The sequence below is a fragment of the Physeter macrocephalus genome, chromosome 18, assembly GCF_002837175.3.
Source record: "Physeter macrocephalus isolate SW-GA chromosome 18, ASM283717v5, whole genome shotgun sequence".
Lineage (NCBI taxonomy): Eukaryota > Metazoa > Chordata > Mammalia > Artiodactyla > Physeteridae > Physeter > Physeter macrocephalus.
The window spans coordinates 94,818,596-94,839,990 of record NC_041231.1 but is presented as its reverse complement, the minus strand read 5'-3'; the positions used below and the strand labels follow the sequence as shown (position 1 = coordinate 94,839,990).

General features: G+C 44.4%; 1 protein-coding gene across 1 annotated transcript in view; it reads right to left on the bottom strand.

The window, feature by feature from the left end:
- KIF13A (kinesin family member 13A) overlaps positions 1–6,103 on the bottom strand; it is a 227,081-nt gene extending 220,978 nt beyond the window's left edge. Inside the window, 2 exon segments of the mRNA XM_055079543.1 lie at positions 5,616–5,706; positions 5,994–6,103. Of these exon segments, the coding sequence (XP_054935518.1) occupies positions 5,616–5,706; positions 5,994–6,048 (146 nt within the window). The 5' untranslated portion in view covers positions 6,049–6,103.
- Between the last annotated feature and the right edge of the window lie 15,292 nt (positions 6,104–21,395).

Below are 21,395 nucleotides of genomic sequence, written 5' to 3'. Positions count from 1 at the left end.
GGAGGGAAATTCCAAAAGAATAAGCTAAAATCACTATATGTGGCTGCCTCTGGGACTAAAAATGAAGAGGATTCTTCTTTTTAAACCATAGCCTTTATAAATTATAAAACTACTTCACACTTCAAACTATTACACTGATTTTAAAATATATATACAAATATATGTATGCAGAACCCAACCTCTTAGCCACTAAACTTGTATTTTTCAAATTATAAACTTGTGACCATTTAGCAGGTTGTGAAATTAATTCTGTAAGTCACAACCATCATTTCTTAAATGAATTAAAACAAAAGCAGGTAGGGCTTCCCTGGTGACACAGTGGTTAAGAATCCACCTGCCAATGCAGGGGATACGGGTTCGAGCCCTGGTCCAGGAAGATCCCACATGCCACAGAGCAACTAAGCCCGTGCGCCACAACTACTGAGCCTGCGCTCTAGAGTCCTCGAGCCACAACTACTGAAGACTGCGCGCCGTGAGCCGGTGCTCCACAATGAGAAAAGCCACTGCAATGAGAAGCCCATACGGCGCAATGAGAGTAGCCCCTGCTTGCCACAACTAGAGAAAGCCCGCGCAGCAACGAAGACCCAATGCAGCCAAAAATAAATAAATAAAAATAAAGTTCCCTTAAAAAGAAAAAAGAAGGTGGTAGAAAATAACAGACACATTGCAAATAGTAAATTTTTTCACGAACCTTCATATATGTACACACAACAGTGCATAATGCAAAATGTATGTTTAACTGTGAACAAAATAATTTTTAAATCACTATCTACACAGCATTATAATTACTTTTAGTACTGTTTTTTTTTCCTGCGGTACGCGGGCCTCTCACTGCTGTGGCCTCTCCCGTGGCGGAGCACAGACTCCAGATGCACGGGCCCAGCCACTCCGTGGCACGTGGGATCCTCCCGGACCGGGACACGAATCTGTGTCCCATGCATCGGCAGGCAGACTCTCAACCACTGCGCCACCAGGGAAGCCCTTTAGTTCTGTTTTTTAAAGTGAGAGATGACTATCTTTATTGTAAAGCAAAGAAATGAAAAATGTGACAGCTAATGAAAATATTCCATTATAACACTCTTTAAAATGCCACTGATATCATGCATGAAGAATGCTCACTCCTATATTATTGAAATCTAAATACTCTGCTTTCTTACAAATATTTGAACCAGAGAGAAGAGTAACAACACAGAAAACACAATAAAACTCAAAGTCAATCAGATAATGTGGAATATTACTGCTTCTTAGGTGATGGATCTTTTTCATTTTATATGATTTTAACTAATTTTTAAATTTCCGGTCTACAGATATACTTGAACAGAAGGAACCATCCTAGAAGACTTTGGAATAGCAGTGGAAGCCAGCCTGGTGGAATAAACAATCAAAAACTTGCAACATATAACGCATAAACTAGAAAGTATAGATGCAGTAGACCAAGATGTAGCATTCTTCCACTGACCCACCCTCATATACTTTAAAAGTTACACTGCCCACCCTGCAGTATGGAAAAACTGGGCAAGTTAAAAAACTTTGATGCTCTTTTACTAAAACCCTAAATTTAGTACAATTTTTCTTTCTAACTTAGCTAGCTTATATTGATATATCCACATTGCTTTGGCTGCTTACCCTACAATTCACTTACTTTAAAATGATTTAAAATAAGAACAAAAATTTCTACAGAAAGCAAGTTCCATTATACTCTCATGATAAAGCTTCACTTCTTAAAAGTTATAAAGATCAGATTCATATACACATGGGTATGTATATTTTTAAAACCACTACTACCACCCATACAGGATATTAAAAAAATAAAAATAAAAAATGAAGGAGTAGCGCTTCCCTGGTGGCGCAGTGGTTGAGAGTCCGCCTGCTGATGCAGGGGCTGTGGGTTCGTGCCCCGGTCCGGGAAGATCCCACATGCTGCGGAGCGGCTGGGCCCGTGAGCCATGGCCGCTGAGCCTGCGCGTCCGGAGCCTGTCCGCAACGGGAGAGGCCACAACAGTGAGAGGCCCACGTACCGCAAAAAAAAAAAAAAAAAAAAAGGAGTCAATATACTGGTATTTAATTATAGAAAAGATATTTATGGAAATATATATATATATATATAATGTGTGTGTCTGTGTGTGTGTGTGTGTGTGTGTGTGTGTGTGTATTTGAAAATATGCATGAGAAGTTAATGACTGTGGTTACCTTTTTGGGAGAGGTGAGGGGACGGGCAGAGTAGGGGTGACAAGCGGGGCAAGAGGAGTTCTTTCACTGTACATCTGGTTATACTTTGATTTTAAAACTATTACCTATTTTGGCAAATTAGGGGTTCTCATTCTAGTCCCCCTTCATGAACTGCCTGGCTTCCGCACCCTATTCCACATCCTGCACGCACGCACACACAATCACCCAGAAGTAATTTGAGGCAGGTATGCTTTCACTTTGACAAAAGACTTTCTCCCGATCTTGAAAAAGTGAACCTGTACTCTTAGCACTCACGTGACAGGCACAAATGCCACCTGTCTTTGAAGGATGCCAAGACCCCGGGTCACATCCACAGCCCCTCCTCAGCACTCCATCACGCTGCAAACCATCACACTGCAGACATTTGCTGAGGGCCTGCTATGTGCCAGATGCTGTTTGGAAGCATGGGACACAAAAGTCAGTAGGACAAGACAAGGTACCTGCCTTCCCAGATCTCAGAGCCTCAAGGAGAGGAGAGGAGACAGAAGAGCAAACAGGTAATTTCCAAATGATACGGCATATATAGTGGGAAAAGTGTAATCTACATAATCCACCACATTATATTTTAATTATTTTTTCCCCTGTTTTCCCACATCTCTCAAAGGTGAGAGTCTCTGGCACAGGCAATGGGCCCGTAGTGATCTTTGGATCCCCTGAGCTAAGCATGGTATCCGCATGATCTGAACTTCATAAATGTCTCCTGCGTGGTAATGCAATGGTATTTTAAGAAATATATTCATATATGTCTTAATGTTTCAGAATGGTGATTGATAAACACATCAACTATTAACCTGGACCTCTGTGGTGTATTATAATCTTAGAATTTCAGAACCAAAACAAACATCTTTAACCTCAGAAGACCTGTGATCTTTTAGTACTTAACATGTAGTTTTGGCTTTGATTCCATAAAGGGGGAAAATTATGAAAGCTAAGCCTATCTGTTTCTTTTCCTGGAAACCAATGCACTCTTGTTTGTTTTTACTAGTAGGAGTGGAAGCTTTCACCCAGTAACTTAAATTTCCAACCATGGTTAATACATTAGTAATTTCTTGCAATATTCAGAAAAAAAAGTGATTTTCAATTTGACACAGGTTTGCCAATATTACTTTAAAACGTCTTACACTTCAAACCTTGGACTTCTAGGTAAGAAAAATAATAGTCTTGCCTTGCTCTGAGCTCTATCCAAAACAAATGATAGAAATGAATTGCAAACATAAAATGAAGCATCGTTGCAATTAATCAACCCAGAACCCAAGGGAGGAACTGTTTCTATTTTTAAATGCACTGTTGCTTTAAGGGAAGACCCGCTGGAGAAACATAAAACCAAGCCGCATAATGAAAATCAAAATGCATTTGGTGCCTCCCTCCTTGCAAAGACAGTAATCCTAACCTGCAAGCGGCACTGCTGTGTTCACTCCTCCCAGTCTGTCTGTAAACTGAATGACAGGTACCCAGGCAGAATCCCACAGAAAGGGCCCATCCACCACTCAAAGAATCATATCTGTCAGGAGGTCAGAACAAGAGAACACCCATGTTTCAGTGCTATTCTTATAGCTCCAGATAAGGGGCTATTCCAAGAAGCAAGCAGATGGATAAATCCCCAAGTCACCCTTCAAATCATTCCTTAAAAGATGCTGATTAGTAACCGCAGTGGTGGCCCTAAAAATGATCAATTGATTATTTAGCAGTTCCAACCGTCTACAGTTGTAATTTCTATCCAAATTCCACAACACTAAATCTGTGTCTGCCCACAAATGACAAAGCTTCATTTCATTAAATAGTAGCTAACAGTAACACTCCTGATGGTTAAGAGTGACAAGGAGCAGGTGTCAAACCAGCAAGGGAAACAGAAGCCACAGCTACATAAAAGGAGTTAACATTCTACCTGTTTCCTAGACTGCTTTGAAGACTCTGACCCAGCAGAATTTTTTTCTCAAACAATATTCAGTTTGAGGGGGTGGAAATGTTGGTGCTGTGGGTGACTAATTTAATCTGTAAATATCTTAATTTACTCAATGAGTTTACTTACTATCACTAAGAAATATACAACTACATTGCTATAAATGTATCTAAAATCCTATAAATATCTAAAATGTATCTAAAAATATTATTCAAGGATACATCCATTACTGAAAAGTATTTAACGTATTTTAAATACAACTTAGCTGTTTACAATCACCGTAACAATCTGCTACAGGAAGCAGAATGTTTGCACATTGGATAAAAATTTCTAGCCTCAGCACAAAAAGCAAAGAATTCCCAAACTTACCTCCTGATAATTTCTCCCCCCCAAATTTAGTAAAACTATGCCTGAACACCACATGATTATAGAATGAAGGCAGTTGCTTCCTTTAGCAATAAAGTAACAAACCCTACTTCAGAGTCTCTCTTTAGTGAAAAAAATCTCTGAAGAAGAAGAACAACAACAAAAATCACTAAATTGTAACACATCAATCAACAGGTGACTTTTAGAAACACAAACTCTGTCAGAGAGGAATTAATTTTGTCAAATCTCCCTGGTTTCTCTTTCCTATTTTTACAAGCTACTGCATTGCTATACTAAATGAATTCCAACCGTTTTCTTCTCAGGGGCTTACCAAAAAAATGCCAAATATTCAAATTATTTTAGGGCATTTTCCCATACTGTTGCGTGGAATACAGCAGAATTAATAAGGATCCAACAGTTACCACTTTTCAAATGCAAATGTTGCCATCTAGTAAATGCAGCCCCTTTTAAACATCCCCCCAGTGTCTACACAGCTCCGGGCACTACTTTTGTCTCCTTGAAAATCGAAATTCGCGCATTACATTCAGGCATTATCTCAACCCAGCACCAACAAAAAAATAGATCTTAAATGGTCCAGGCCTGAGCCTGCCTCGTACAAAACTGTTCTGCTTTATTGTGTGGGGGGGTGTTCCCTCCCACCCCCCATTTTACACACAAAGTTCCTTAACAATTCTGCCAAATAAAGCAAACAGTACAGTGGTGGAAAGAACCAGGGGCACTGGGTTCCATGAACCAGGCCTTGGGGTGGTCACTTGCTCGCCTCAGGCCTCAGTTTTCTCATCTGTAAAATGTGGCTATTGGACTAATCATCTCTAGGGTCCCACCCGGCCCCCTCCGGGTGCCTCGAAGCCGGCCGGGGACACAGCGGACTGGTCCTGGTTCAGGCCGGGGTGCCCTGCCTGATGCCGCTCTAGATGGGAGGGGACAAGGGGGAGGAGAGAGAGGAACTTGGACTTGCAACTGCTTTAGACAGGAGCGTGCGACAAACTTGAAGCCGTCCTCCTAACAATAGGCAAGAGCACTCCCATTTTCCTGGCTCAAACTTGCAGGAGGTGGCGGGGCTGCACCCTCCTGCCCGCCCTCTCGGCACCCGCTTTACCTTTCTCCCTGTTTGGTGTTAGAAGGAGGAGGGTGCAGGACCGTTTGATTCCCTTCCATCTCCACCACGCACTTGGTGTTCAGTTCCAGTTCTGAAAGCAAAAGGGAAAACGAACGTTGCCAAGCCGAGCATCCGTGCCCGCAGCCCGCCTCTGCGCGCCGCGCGGGACTCCCCCGGGAGGCGGCCGAGCCCGGAGCCGGGAGCCGGGAGCCGGGAGCCGGCGCACCGGGTCCCCGCGGCCGGTGCGGGCGCCGCCTCCGCCCCGGCGCTCCGGCTCCGGCTCCGCTCCCGCCGCTCCAGCCTCGCGGCCCCGCAGTTTCCAAAGTTGCCCCCGCCCTCATCCCGACCACAAACGAAAAAGAGCGGAAAGCTGCTCACCTCGTCGGTTCAGGGGCCGGACCCGGACGGCAACTTTTACCTTGGTATCCGACATGTTGGCGGCGCCCGCTCGGCCCCAGGCGGCCCCTCACGCGCGGCGCCGCCGCCGCCGCCGCAGCCGCGCGCCCCCCGAGCGCGGCCGCCGCCGCTGCTCCGCCGTGTGCTCCGTAAGGCAGCGCCGAGGCGCACGGGCCATCCCGGGGGAGCGCGACGCGGGGCACGGCCGCGGCCCGGGGAGGGGCGGGCGCGCGGGCGGGCGCGCGGGGCGGGGCGCGGCGGCGGCGGCGGGGAGGAGGCCGCGCCGCCCGGGCCCAGGCGCCGCTCTAGCCGCGCCGGCCCAGCCGACCGCAGAGTGCCGCGGCCCCTCGCGGCCGCCCCGGGCCCGGCCGCGCCGCCATCTTCCGCGCCTCGCCGCGCCCGCGCCCCCGCGGCTCGGGGAGGCCCGGCCCGGCGGCGCGCGGCGCCCAGCGGAACCCGGAGGGGACGGCAAGCGGCGCGGCGCCGGGGGCCGCTGCAGTCCGGGGCGGGGCGCCCGGTTTCTCCGGGCCCGGCCTGCACCCGCGCCTGCGGGGACCCCACGGGCACCGCCTTGAACTCGAGTCACCTTGTGGGGCCGCTGTCACCGCAGCCCCAGAGCTCTTGGGCGTGCCGGGTGGGCAGGCCTTACCCACGGAATGAAATACGTCTCGACCGAAATGCCGGCACGCCGCCCCCTCCGCCCGCCCGGCACCGCACGGAGCGCGCAGCTGCATTTTCAGATGCGTGTGGTGAACCGAGACTGGAAATCAATCTGTGCCTCTGCCACCGAAAGAGTGTGTTTGCAAAGACTGCTCTCGCTTCCTTCCCCTGCCCTTGCACTTTTCTTGCGGGAGAGCTGTCAAGTGGGCTGGAGGGTCATTCACTCTTACATAAGAATTTAATAGCCATGGATTCCGTCGTCCTGCCAAAGGCCCACCTCGCTGCCAGGGCGGAACCGGGGGAATCTGATTTCTTCTATGCGGTTCAACAAGTGCTTCTTGGGCGCTTACTGGGAGCCAGGCATGTTGAAGCGTACCCAAGTCTAAAATCCCGAGTTTAGATCTGGGGAAATCTTTCCAGTTTGCTTAAGTGTAGAAATTCAATCATTCACAAGGTCACTGGAAGTTGTATTGGGGGCCAACTGTGTGCAAAGTGCTGTGGAGGACACACAAAAACATGAATAAAGTCATGCATCCTGTGCTACAGACACCCACTCTGTGGCGGGAAAAACAGCCCCGAGTCAGGTATGACTAGACTGCTGGCAGGTGCTATGAGGTTTAATTCTGTCTCCAACAGGTCCCAAGTATGGGCTTGACACCATCACCTTCTCTGTCATATCATGAAAGCCTTGAATACCTAAGAAATTTCAACTTTATTCCACAGGCAATGGGAACTGAATGGAGGCTTTGGTCTTGGAGCCCAGGACTGCCTCTTTGGGGTGTTCTTTTGTTTGGTTGGTTTGGTTTGTTTTTGGCTTCGCAGCGCACTTGCCCTCGGCAGTGAAAGTGGGGAGTCCTAACCACTGGACCGCCAGGGAATTCCCAGGACTGACTCTTAAAAGAATGTCATCTAGATAAGAGGGGATGATAGCTAGAGCAAAGCCAATGGTAGTGCAGATGGAACACTAAGGTCAGAGGCAGGACTTACTGTGGAGATAAGAGTGAAAGACTTAGCAACCACTGGGATGTGAGAATTGAGGGTCGCAGCTGACTGAAGAGGGTCTGGGAGGATGATGACCCATAACACACCATACACAGATAAGACTAGGTCTTAAGGTGAGAGGGCCATGATTAATTTGGTGTTGCTGGTTAAATAGTTTCCACTGTTTTTTGTTTTGTTTGTTTTTTGGTTTCCGCCGGGTCTTAGTTGTGGCAGGTGGACTCCTTAGTTGTGGTGTGCAAACTCTTAGTTGCAGCGTGCACGTGGGATCTAGTTCACTGACCCGGGATCGAACCCCAGCCCCCTGCATTGGGAGTAAGGAGTCTTAAGTACTGTGCCAACAGGGAAGTCCCCCTTTTTTTTTTTTTTTTTGCTGAGTGGTCCTGCTTTTCACCTTTCCCAACCCTCTCCAACTTTAAAGACCCAGATTAGTTCTCACCTCTTCTAAGAAGAACTGTTTCTTCTTCAAAACAGTTTTAGCCTTAACTCATTGGAAATTACATCTTTTTAGGCTGGGAATGTGCCTTTTGGGGTCTTCTGGACCCTTCTACAACCTCCCCCAAAGTGGTCATCCCTCTGCTTGGGTATGTTTGCTGGCAGAGTGCTCACTAGTGGATGGCTCTAAAATTCCACAGTTGGAGAAGGGCTCTGTGAAGAATCAAATTTGCCTCCCTGTAAATTCCAACTGTTGATTTTAGTGCTGCCACCTAGAGCTTCCCCACTCCAAGTCAACCTCCTCTTCTACATGGCAGCCCTTCAGATACGTGAAGATGGCTCTCACATTCTTCTGAAGACCTCTGCTCCTGAGAAGAATATGCTGTTCTGGTTTTATCACACATCCTCCCCCCAAATCAGCAGCTTAAAACAATTTGGGAGGGGCTCATCTGGCTCAATCATGAGATCGCAGAGACTGCAGTCAGATGGGAGCTGGAATTGGCGGGGGGTGGAGTACGGGGAGTTGGAACAGCTGGAGCAGGACAGGTACCTCTCTTTCTCTGGGAACTATATGGTCTTTCTGCATGGGCGGGCTTGAGCTTCCTCGCAGCATGGTGGTTAGGTTCTAAGCATGAGCGTTGTAAGAGCAACAATGTAAGCTCTTTCAGCTTTTATGAACTTACCTTAGAAATTCTGTAGTGTCACTTCTGTAGGCTCACTAGCCCTCTCCAATTTCAGGAGAGAACTATAGTCCCCTTATCTCAGTGGGGGAAATGTCACAGTTAATCTTGTAAGATCATGTGAGGTGGGAGATATCTGTTGCAGCCTTTTTTGGAAAATACACTTTGCCACATAATGCATTCTCTCAACTGTCCTGGGTATCCTCCTATAATAGTATATTATGATAAAGTAAGGCTTAGGAATTAGATGGGCTGTATTTGAATCTTGTCTCCTGGGTAGCCTGGAACAAGTTTTGAACTCCCCACTGCACCGCACCCCCCCCCCATCTTCAGCTGGTTCATGAGTAAATGGGGAATCTGAACTTCTACCCCACAGGATGTAGTAGACACCTTTCTGAGTAAATGCCTAGCATACAATGTTCCACTTTTTCTGAGAACTACTGTTCCCTCTCCCCGACACCCCACCCCTTGGCTTCTGGGCCTCAGCTACCATGTTTGTACTACATAGCCCCACATTCCTGATACAGTTCATTGGACCCCAAGGGCTATTCCTGCCACAAGCTGGGTCTATCAGATTCTTCCCCCTGGAAATCTGGGCTTGGGATTCATAGGGTTGTGACTGAGGGTGTGACCCTTGGAATCAAACTATCTCGTTTGAATCCTGAACTTTCCTTTTCTGAGCAAGAAAATCTGTATTAACTATTCTGGACATCAGTTTCCTTATTTGTGAAATAGGATGGTGGTGACTGATGATGGAAAAAGTCCCTACTTCATAGGGTTGCTATGAGGATAAAATAAGTAAATACCGGTGAAACTCTCATCAGAGCACTGTAAGTGGAAGCTGGCACCCCCTGAAGTCAACCTAAGGGCTGCGGAGAGGCTGTATTCTTCATGCTCACAGGGAGGCCTGGAACACTGCTCTGACAAAGAAGAATTAAGAAGCCATTGTGAAGGATACTTAGGGAAGTGAGAACTGTTTGGGTTTTCAGGTTTTTGAAAACCTCCCAGGTTCTGCTTCTAGGTCTCCATCAAGGCTGAGCTCCATTCCTGCTCCTATAGATTCCACAGTGAGAATAGAATTAACCTGGGGAAAGTGCCAGTGGGACTGAAAAGACAAGAAGATGCTCACAGAGCAGTAGCAATGGTATTTTGTCAGCTTGGAGAATGTCGATAAATGACGCAAAATACTGCTGACATTGCCCTTCATCCACAAGTCCCTTAAGAAGGGGAATATGTAGAGTTGGACATCGATTATAAACACGATGAAGAATGAAAGGCAGCACAGTGCAGGGAGTGAAAGCATGCACTCGGGGGTCATGCAACCCGGGTTCAAATTCCAGCTCTGCCACGTGCAAGTGGCAGTCCCTCAAAAGTACAAATTACCCACTCAAGTCCACAAACGGCACCTGTTGTCCTGCCACTGTTGGCTCTTCAGGCTGATGTGCTATGAAGGGATGGGGGGCTGGGGGGGCGTCCCCAGGGCCCTTCTATGGAAAGAAGGTCCCAAAGGGTGGGGAGGGGAGCTTGTGGGAACCCCAACTTCAGACATTTGGCAAGCAGAAATCCCAGTGGTTATCCATCTAAGAAGGTGCCACAGGCCGTAGACCAGGGATTTTAACTGCATGGACTTCTTAAGAAGAATCTGAACACTTCTAAGGCACCCAGGCTCAGTTTTTTGTTTGTTTTGTTTTTCTTATCTCTCTCTACTAAATTGAAGTAAGCAGGAGAAAAAAAAAAAAAAAAAGCTAATAAAAGGATGGATGTGCTTTTTCTCCAGCAGCAGCAAGGGGAGTTCTGGGAACCAGACAGACTGTGGCATTCTGGAGTCAGTCTGGGGAAAAAGAAGTTCAGGGAAGAACAAGGCAGCTTGTCGAGGTCACGGGCCTGCTGTGTAGAAGTAAAGCCTCATCAGAGAGCTGACCTAGACTGAGAAGATCCTGGTCGTGGGCTTGAGCTATGGACAGGCTGGGAGGGCTTCCCTGACACCACAGCGTGGCTGGATGTTCTTTTCAACCATCTCTACAATCCCCAAAGTTCAGCTTAAGCAACGAATGCAGCTGCTGCACCCACGAGCCACTAGACGCCCACTCCCACCCCCTCCGGTCTGTGCACTTTACACATGTGCTCTTCTTTAGGAAGAGCAGGTTAATAGAGCTTTACTCTAGAAACCGGAAATGCCATGGGTTCTGAAGATCCGACAGACACCTGATCAACAAACATCCCAGAGACTCTGGAATCATCTGATTTCAAGCTATTTCAGCCGGAAGGGGGCTTCCAGGCCGATGTAAAAACTGCTAATGGCTTAAGTCTACAGAGGACCAAAGAGTAATGATGGTGCAGGCAAATACTTAAATAAGTGGCTTTCTATAAATCTACTTTAACAACGGTATCCATCAGCCTAGGCTACGTTACGCCATGGTAACCCAACAACCTTCGAATCTCAGTGGCTTATAAAAACAAGGCTTTATGCCTCATTCATGTGGCTTGTCCATCACAGCCTGGCTGTGGCTCTGCTCCAGTCATTTTCATTTCCACTCCCAGGCCAATGAAACAGCCCTGAGCCGGGACAATGCCAGTTTTGTGGCAGAAGGAAAGGAAAAGATGGCAGACCACACAATGGCTCTTCCAGCTTTTGCTCAGAAATGATGCATATCACTTCTCAATTTTCATTGGCCAAAGCAAGTCACATGGTCAAGGCTAGCACTGATGGGGTGGGGGAGTAATTCTCCCCCAAGGTGGGTGTGATGTTGTCATATAATAAGAACTATATATGCATCCAACTTTAAACTTATAAAAAACACACATAAATTAACATCTCCATTCATGCACCTTCTCCTGCATTTTGTATTATTAAATCCAGGAAGGATTCCCAGAAAGTTGATTACCAGATAGGAATGTATTTATACCTGGTGAAAAATTGCTTCCCAAAAGAAATTTATAAAAAATGTATTGCCATCAATATAAAAGTGTGGCCATTCTAATGCACCTTTTGTGTTATCGTTTTCTATCAAAAATGCAACATGATTTTTTAAAAAGAAATATATATTTTGGTGTTCATCGTGGTTCCTGACTCACAGCTCCTAAAACTCTTGTAATTACATAAGTGATTAGAGCATAGGAGCATCTTTCACTATAATATTTGGTTTTAATCCTTCATTCCTGAAATAGCTCCAGAGCATTAAAGGGGAAACAAGGTGATTTTTGTAAAGATAACCACAGGATGAGGGCTGGTTGCCAGGGAAACTGACCATGTGCTTACAAGGTTGGAACTTAAAGCTCACCTACCCCCACCACCCCTATCTCAGAGGAGGGGAGAGGGGCTGGAGGGTGAATCAAACATGAAGATGGGGTTTGGGAAGCTTCCAGGATTACGAACATTATAGAGGCGCTGGGAGCGTAGTGTACCTGTGGAGGGCATGGAAGCTCTGTGCCGCTTCCCACACACCTCCCTTCCACCTGGCTGAGTTGTATCCTTTTACAATCAACAAGTAATCTAGTACGTAAACTGTTTTCCTGAGTTTTGTGAGCTGCTCTCCAAATTACTGAACAGAGGAGGGGGTCATGGGAACATGTAGGATGACCTGGACTTGGTATTGATATCTGAGGTGGGAAGGGAGAGCAGTCTTGTTGGACTGAGCCCTTAACCTGTGGGATCTGAAGCTACGTCCAGGTGGATAGTGTCAGAAATGAGTTAAATTTTAGGAAACCCAGTTGGTGTCTCCTGAAAATTGGAGAACTGCTTGATAAGGGGGAAAACCCCACACATTTGGAGAACAGACAGATTCAGTGAGTAGTGAGTAGATGGAAAACAAAGTGAGTTTTTTCCTTTAGAGAAGGGCTCCAAACCATCTACCACAATAATATTTATGTCTCACAATAGCTCACAGTAACAAATATTTATTCAGCATTGACTACTTCCCAAGCACAGTTTAATTATTTAATTCTCACAATAACTCTCTGAGGTACACACTATTATTATTATCCTTCATTATATGATAGGTAAAAAATAAAGAGAAAATTTAGGTAACTTGTTCAAGGTCAAATATCTGGGAAGTGGTGGCCTTGGGATTTCAATGCACATACAAATTGGAACATGCATGTGAGTGATTTTCCTAAGAAGGATAAGAGATTTACCCTGACTTACCTATATTTTCCTGGCACAAAAAAATAAGATAGGCAATATAAATAATAGTCTGTTACTATTATGCTTTACAGTTTAATGCGTTATGCAGCTTCCATAAAAGAGTCATAAAATACTATGGGAGATAGAATAGAAAAGTGGGTTATGATGGGGCATTATTAGTAACATTATCAGTAATAATGTTCAGTCAGGACAATGCTCTTGTCAATGAACAAGCACTGATACATTTGTTTGAAAAAAAAGCAACAAGTTTCTTTTAGTCAAATTAATATCAAGACAGACTGAAGACAGTGAGAATTCCATGGGAAATTAGCAAACTAATCTTGTATGGAGCCAGTTAAAGGCATCTGCAATCCATTGGTTTGCTTATTTGTCTCCCTCTTGGATTGTGAGCTCCTTAAGGAATTAGAATCTACGAAGTGATGGGCACTTCAAAGGAACCCAGGAAAAGGTAGATGTTTTTATTCTTACTGTTGTTCAAGATGGTAGAAAACTTGCCCTGCTCATCTGAATATGGCTAGCCCATGGCACAGAACCTGACACCCAGTATCTTCTCAGGGGTGTCCATTGAATGAATGAATTGAGTAGTGGGGTCTCTGTCCTTTGCAAAATAGCATGGAAGTAAATGCACAGGTTATCGTGATGTTTTTCAATTCTTTTCCCTTCAGAGGCTGTGACACATTCTTGTGAACATTCTCAGCGTTGTCAGGTCTTCATTTGTCACCTGGTCCTGGGATTTTCCAGCTGGAAAGGATCTGAGAGATCATTTAATCCAATTACTGCCTTAGAAAAACTGGCACCTGAGACATTAGGTGGTGTGACTGAAGTCACACAGCCGGTCAGTAACAAAGCCAGGAAGATGGGCTTGATTTTTTTTTTTTCCAGTTCTATTGAGAAATAACTGACATACATCACTGTATAAGTTTAAGGCGTACAGCATGATGGTTTGGTTTACATGTATTGTGAAATGATGATCACAATAGGTTCTGCGAACATCCATCTTCTCATATAAATACAATCTTAAAAAAAGAAAGAAGAAGAAAAGGAAACAAAATTTTCTCCTTGTGGTGAGAACTCCTGGGATCTACTCTCTTAACAACTCACCTATATAGCGTACAGCAGTGTTAGCTGTAGTCATCATGTTCTACATCGTTTTGCATCCCTAATGCTGATTCATCTTATAACTGAAAGTTTGGATGTTTTGACCACCATCCTCCAGTTCCCGCTCCCCCCACCCCTGCCTCTAGTAGCCACAAGTCTGATTTATTTTTCTATGAGTTTGTTGTTGTTGTTTTTAATATATTTATTTATTTATTTATTTATTTTTGGCTGCATTGGGTCTTCTTTGCTACCCGCGGGCTTTCTCTAGTTGCGGCAAGCGGGGGCTACTCTTCACTGCGGTGTGCAGGCTTCTCATCGCGGTGGCTTCTCTTGTTGCGGAGCACGGGCTCTAGGCACACAGGCCCCAGTAGTTGTGGCTCGCGGGCTCTAGAGCTCAGGCTCAGTAGTTGTGGTGCACGGGCTTAGTTGCTCCGTGGCATATGGGATCTTCCCAGACCAGGGATCGAGCCCATGTCCCCTGCATTGGCAGGTGGATTCTTAACCACTGTGCCACCAGGGAAGTCCCTGTTGTTGTTTTTTGTTTTTGTTTCTGTTTTTTAAATCCCACATATAAGTGAGATCATACACTATTTGTTTTTCTCTGAGTTATTTCACAGGATAATGCCTTCAATGTCTATCCATGTTGTCACAAATGGAAGGATTTCATCATTTTTTATGGCTAAATAATATTCCATTGTGTGTATATACATATATATATACCACAACTTCTCTATTCATTCATCCATTGATGGACACTTAGGTTGTTTCCACGTCTTGGCTATTATAAATAATGCTGCTAAGAACATAGGGTTGCAAATATCTTTCCAGTTTAGTGTTTTAGTTACCTTTAGTTATATTCCCAGAAGTGGAATTGCTGGATCACACAATAGCCCTATTTTCAATTTTTTGAGGATTCTCCGTACTGTTTTCCATAATGGTTGCACCAATTTACATTCCCAGCACCAGTGCCCAAGGGTTCCCTTTTCTCCACATCCACATCAGCAGTTTTTCTCTTGTCTTGCTTTGATGATGGCCATTCCAACAGGGGTGAAGTGATATCACACTGTGGTTTTAATTTGCATTTCCTTAATGACTAGTGATGTTGAACATCTCTTCATGTGCCTGTTGGCCTTTCTTATATCTTTGGAGAAATATCAATGTAGCTTCTTTGCCTGTTTTTAAATTGTGTTATTTGGTTTTTTGCTATTGAGTTATATGAGTTCTTTCTATGTTTTGGATATTAACCCATTATCAAATATGATTTGCAAATATTTTTTCCCATTCCATAGGCTGTCTTTTCAGTTTGTTCATAAACAGCTTAAAGTCATTTGTAGTTAAGTCTAGAGGTAAAATGCGTGAATCTGCTGGGTAATACTGGCTGGTACAAAACCAAAGTATAAGTGAAAATAAACTAGTCTGCTTGCTCTCATGAAAGTGATGGCAATTCCAAGAGATGAGACCCCAGAGTGCTAAGATGTCATCACTGGAATGTGTGAACTTGCTTTGAAGGGGACTGTCCACCCCGGCTCCACGCACTCCCTAACACCTTTCAGGATGTTAACCCTTGGCCAGGACACAGGTTTTCCATTCAAAACTCCTTTTCTGTGAAGCTGCAGGCCTGGAGAGTCTAAGGTCTTACTTGACCTCAACTCCAGGCGTTGTTTCAAGCCTCTGCCTGGCGCTCTGCCCACGCCTTTTAACTTGATGCTTTGTAGACTTTCATCAACCCAGGTTCCTCCTCCGAACCACAGAACACAGAAAATGGTTCCAGTGACTCTTTAATCATTTCTCCCAAGGTTAGCACAGAACTAGCCCTGCTCTAGATGCTTGGGGGAAAAGTTAACTCAGTACTCACAATGGATGCCTTGGGGCATTGGGCTTAATTCTCTTGCAGAACCCAGCGAAGAAAGGGTTCCTATTGGCTTTCCCTGTAATTCCCGTAATGTGTCAGACTCCAGTGTCTTTGCCTTATGCCACCAAAGATACTAATTCACCCTGTCCCTGGCCCCAACTCCCCCAAACCCCTGCCTCCTTGGGATGTTCAGTAAAGACGATGCTCTTGGCAATGAACAAGCACTGATATATTTGTTTTTTAAAAAAAAACAGTTTTCTTTTAGTCACGTTAATATCGAGACAGACTAGTTGTTAGCTATGCAATTCTAGACAATTTAGTTACATTCTCTGAACAGTTATTACTTCAACTGATTAAGATAGATGTACTATGCCCTTTGTAGAGGCCTGAGTAACTTGTGTTATAATCCATTTAAAACACTTAGCATTGTGCCTAATACATAGTAAATATTAAAACATAAAGTATTAGTAGTGATTTAAAATAATATTTATTATAATAGTAATTATTTAAAATACGTATTATAAATTCAATAATTCATGTACACTGAAACCAATAGAATGGGAAAACAGATCAGAATAGAAATGCAAGAAACAGAGTCAAATATAAACTAAAATATAATATTTATAATAAGGGGGTTTTATAAATCAGTGAAAAATAATTGTTCTAGAATTGTGACAATTATATATTTGAGTAAATTAATACAAGTTTTTCATATTAAAAAAAAAAAAAAGACAGGCGCTTCCCTCGTGGCGCAGTGGTTGAGAATCCACCTGCCGATGCAGGGAACACGGGTTCGTGCCCCGGTCCGGGAAGATCCCACATGCCGCGGAGCGGCTGGGCCCGTGAGCCATGGCCGCTGAGCCTGCGCGTCCGGAGCCTGTGCTCCGCAACGGGAGAGGCCACAACAGTGAGAGGCCCGCGTACCGCAAAAAAAAAAAAAAAAAAAAAAAAAAGACAAATGAGTGAAAATTCCATGAGAAAGTCACAGAGACTAATCTTGTTTGGAGTCAATTTAAGGCAGCTGTAAATGAAGTAATATTTCCCTCCCTGTGGAAGTGAAGAAACCCTTTTTCCTTCACTGAAAGATTCAGAATATGTGTCTGCTCCTTTGACTATAATTTCTAACCTCCTAGGGCCTCTTAAACACTTCTATAGATCTTTGCTGGCAGAGATTGTAGTTGTCTCCAGAAGGTTTTTAAGCTGGAAAGAAAAGAATAACCTGCAAAATCTCCAGGGAAAGTGCTTTCATGGGAGCTAGGAGGACTTCAGGTTTCCATACGAAGCCCTTGCTGAGGGATGGTTTATTTCCTACTCCCTTGCTCTGCTTTCCAGGTAGCGCTGCTGGTATAGCTTTGTAATTTTAGAAAGCATTTCCTAAAGACTTTGCCAAAATTCTGAGACAAATGGAAGAAATATGGCTCTAAAAATGTTCCCTTTTGAATAAGAAAACCCCACATTTCTGTGGAGGAACTAATGCACTGTAGTGGCCGTGGACAGATGTGTTTCCAAAAATAGATTGTAAGGCAACACTTGTAAGGCTGTTGAGACCCTCGCTGGTTATGTGAATGCTTTCTCCACAAGAGCTCAGTGAAGTTCAAGCATCTATTGACCTTGAAAAGGCTCTGGATACATATGTATTTATTGCCTCCACAGTCTATGAAATCATTATTATAAAAGGTCAAGTATCTTCATATGTTTGACAAAGGGAGAAAGGAGTGACCATAAATTTTCCTGTAAAAGCCTTTAAAACAAAACAACCAAATCCAGTGTATGGAGCATTTGATCCTGATTCAAACAAATCAACTATGTGAACAGATATTTTGGGGCCAGTCAGTGAAATTTCAATATGGATTGGATATTAGAAGATAATTAAGTAAAATGTGCTTAAAATTGTTACTTTTGTGAAGTGATAATAGTATTTTGGTTATGTAATTAATGTCATTTTTAAAAAAGACGTATGCTGAACTAGTTAAAGGCAAATATGATGTCTGGGATTTGCTTTAAATACTTTATCAAATATGTATCACAGATGATGCAGAAGTGGCTTAATGTCAGTTAATATAGGTGCTTGTTATGTTGGGGCTTATTATAATATTCTCTTGATTTATAATGTTTAAGAATATTTCATAATAAAATAGTCTAAAAATAAAAATAGATACAAATAAAAAATGTCTAAAGAAAGGCTCTAATACTAGAAACAGGTAATTTCTCACAAAACAAGTAGATGCATTTTGCAAATGGAGATAATAATGAACCTAAAATAGGTCATTTGCAAACCTAGTGCAAAGCAAATTAGGTTTTTTAATGAACTTTGTCAATAATTCACGATCAGACACAATGATGGTATTGAACACAGGAGCATGACCATGATAAAGAAATCAGAAGGTTAAAATAATACAAAATGTTTCACAATAACCCCTGACCATCTGTCTTAAATAGTTACCTTTCTCCAGGCACCTTCTGTCCTCTTCTTACCCTGGGATGTGTCCCCTTATTCCTGGGCACCTGAGACCCCTGACCTGGGTGCTCTGCTTTAAAGGATGGCCCTGCTCCAGCCATGCCCATTCTCATAGGGCAAGAAGTCCACAGGGCCAAGGGGATGTGACCACTGAGCCCACACCTTTGAATTAGGGTTCAACCTGAGAAACAGAATGACTAGGGGATGTACATATCTACACACACACACACACGCACACACGCACACATATGCATACACACACGTGTGCACACACATACACATGCACACGCACACACACTTTCTCCAGGCACCTTCTGTCCTCTTCTTACCCTGGGATGTGTCCCCTTATTCCTGGGCACCTGAGACCCCTGACCTGGGTGCTCTGCTTTAAAGGATGGCCCTGCTCCAGCCATGCCCATTCTCATAGGGCAAGAAGTCCACAGGGCCAAGGGGATGTGACCACTGAGCCCACACCTTTGAATTAGGGTTCAACCTGAGAAACAGAATGACTAGGGGATGTACATATCTACACACACACACACACGCACACATATGCATACACACACGCGTGCACACACATACACATGCACACGCACACACATACAGGCACGCACACGCACGCACACACACACGCACACGCATTTGTGGGGAGGGTTGCAGGGAGAGAGAGTTGTTGTAGGCCTTTGACGTTGCACAGTAATGGGAGTGATTAAGCAGCCTCTGTAAGGCTGCTGTCATCATGTTTGATGCTGTTGCTTGAAGTCCACAGGGCAGGCGGTGGGAAGGGAAGATGGACATAAGTGGGAAGATCAAGAGCAAACTGGAGCCCAGGAGCCCCATGAAGACAGACTGAAACCCATGTCACTTCTTGTTGACTCTGACCTTAATGGTATGGGTGTCCTGCAAAAGCCAGGGCCCCTGTCACGGAGCTAAACACACACACACCTGGACTAGGAGTCAGAGAAGCTTGAGGAGGACCCAGGGCCAGATGCAGCATTTGCAGGCTCCTGCCCCGTGGGCGTGAGGTGAGGCAGCCGACTAGCAACCGTGCACATGACCTACACGATGGCTGCTGTTCCTTTCACCCACCAAGTCTCCCACAAGACACCCAGGTAAGGGACTTCTGAGAAATAGCATCCAGCCCAGCCAACCTGACACATTAGAAATCCACTACCCCAGTTGTTGTCTGCTCTCCAGATACCTGATACCTTGAAATTCCCAAATGGCCTCAATGCTGCTTCCAGAATCTATATGCAACTCTTTCAGGGTTCCATCTTTCTTTGGGCTACCCATGCTGCTGCCCTGAGGGGTGGTCAAAGGATGAATGTTTTCAGAGGTGTAAATGAACTGTGAATATGCAGACTGGTCCACATGGGTGCAGGGGAGGGCGGTCATGATTCAGGATGGAGTGGGACATGGCAAGAGAAGGGGGAGGTCAACGGCCAGCTCTCTCCCAATATTACATTCCTGAGTGAAATCCTGAAGGATCCAAAACTCTGAAATGTGAACCCTGCAGACCATTGTGAAGGCACATTTGTCAAGGTTGATGGATAAAACACGTTTTATTTAAGCTTTTTATATTGATTTGTAAATTTTAAGTATTTAGACTTTGTGAGGGGAGAGTTTCTATGTCAGTAGCTGGGAGGCTGACCCAAGGTAATTTATGCTGAGTAATTATCCCCTAGGGACACAGTATCCACTTCTCATTTATTGAGGATAGCAACAGCATGCATCGTAAGGAAGACACATTCTTTTTAAATTTGTATTTATGCAGATAAGTTTGTGTTTATTTTTTGAATTCACATGATTCAAAACTCAAAAGGAAAACATGATAATCAGTGAAAATTGTCCCTCCCATCATGGCCCCCAGTAGCCAGGTTCCTCTCCTCCGGACAAGGAATGTTTCCTGTTTCTTGTGTTCTCCAGAGATATTCTCTGCATTTACAAGCAAATTTGTACATCTGTACCACCCCCTAGAAACTCTGAACCCAAATTTTCACATACTATTTGTACTGCTCGTCACCTTGCCTTTGTCACTTAATAGTGTATCTTAAGGATTGTTTCATATCAGTCCAGGAAGAGCTTCCTTCTTCTTTGGTTATAGCTGCATGATGTTTTATAATTTATTTAATTAGTTCCTTACTGAATGCACATTTAGGTTGTTACCAATCTTTTGCTATCACAGACCATGCCAAAGCGAATGTTCTCAAACATACACGTCTCTAAGAAAAATTCGCAGAAGTGGGATTGCAGGCTCAAGTGGCTTGTACATTGAAAATTTTGAGAGGTCCTGCTCATTGCCCTCTGTAGAGTTTATACCAAGTTACACTCCCATCAGCAGTGTAGAATGCCTGTTTCCCTCTACCTTTGCTAACAAAGCATGCATGATGGCCTCGAAAATGCACCACTCAGACTTCGTGCTGCAGAAAATGTCATTATTACTGCAGTGTTTGGAATCCACCACTGCATGTGCAATGAAGCCAGGCTTCCCGCAGGCTCCTCCCAGCCGGTGGCTAAGCGCAGCCAGGACTTTAAAGAAGGTCCATTCCTGCAAGATGTGGGATTCCTCTGTAGGTGACTTCAGCTCAAGGACTCTCTATCAGCCTGGGCAAACTCTCTTAGAACTGCTGAAGCCTGAGACTCTCCCTATCCAAGCCTCTCTCCTCCTTCCTTCTCGCCTTCCCAGGGGTCAGATCAGCATCATGGGCTAAGGCTCTCTTTTGCCTTCACTGGAAGGCCCCTAATCCACCTCTTGCATATCTAATCCCATCTTGGTCCCTGCTTCTCAGGAGACCAAAGCTAAGGCAGCATGCTATTCCTCTCTGCCAGTATGATAGTAAAACACTAGCATCTCAGAAAAATTCTGCTTTTTCACTTTTTAGCATGATTTTAACTTCCATTTTTCTTATTATGAATGAAGTTACATGTTTATATATTGAAGAACCATTTATATATTTTTTTCATGAGATAGCTCTTCATCTGCTTTGCCTATTTTTCTATTGGTTGATGGTCTTCCTTACTGACTTATAGGATCTCTTTAAATTTTAGGGAAATTGGG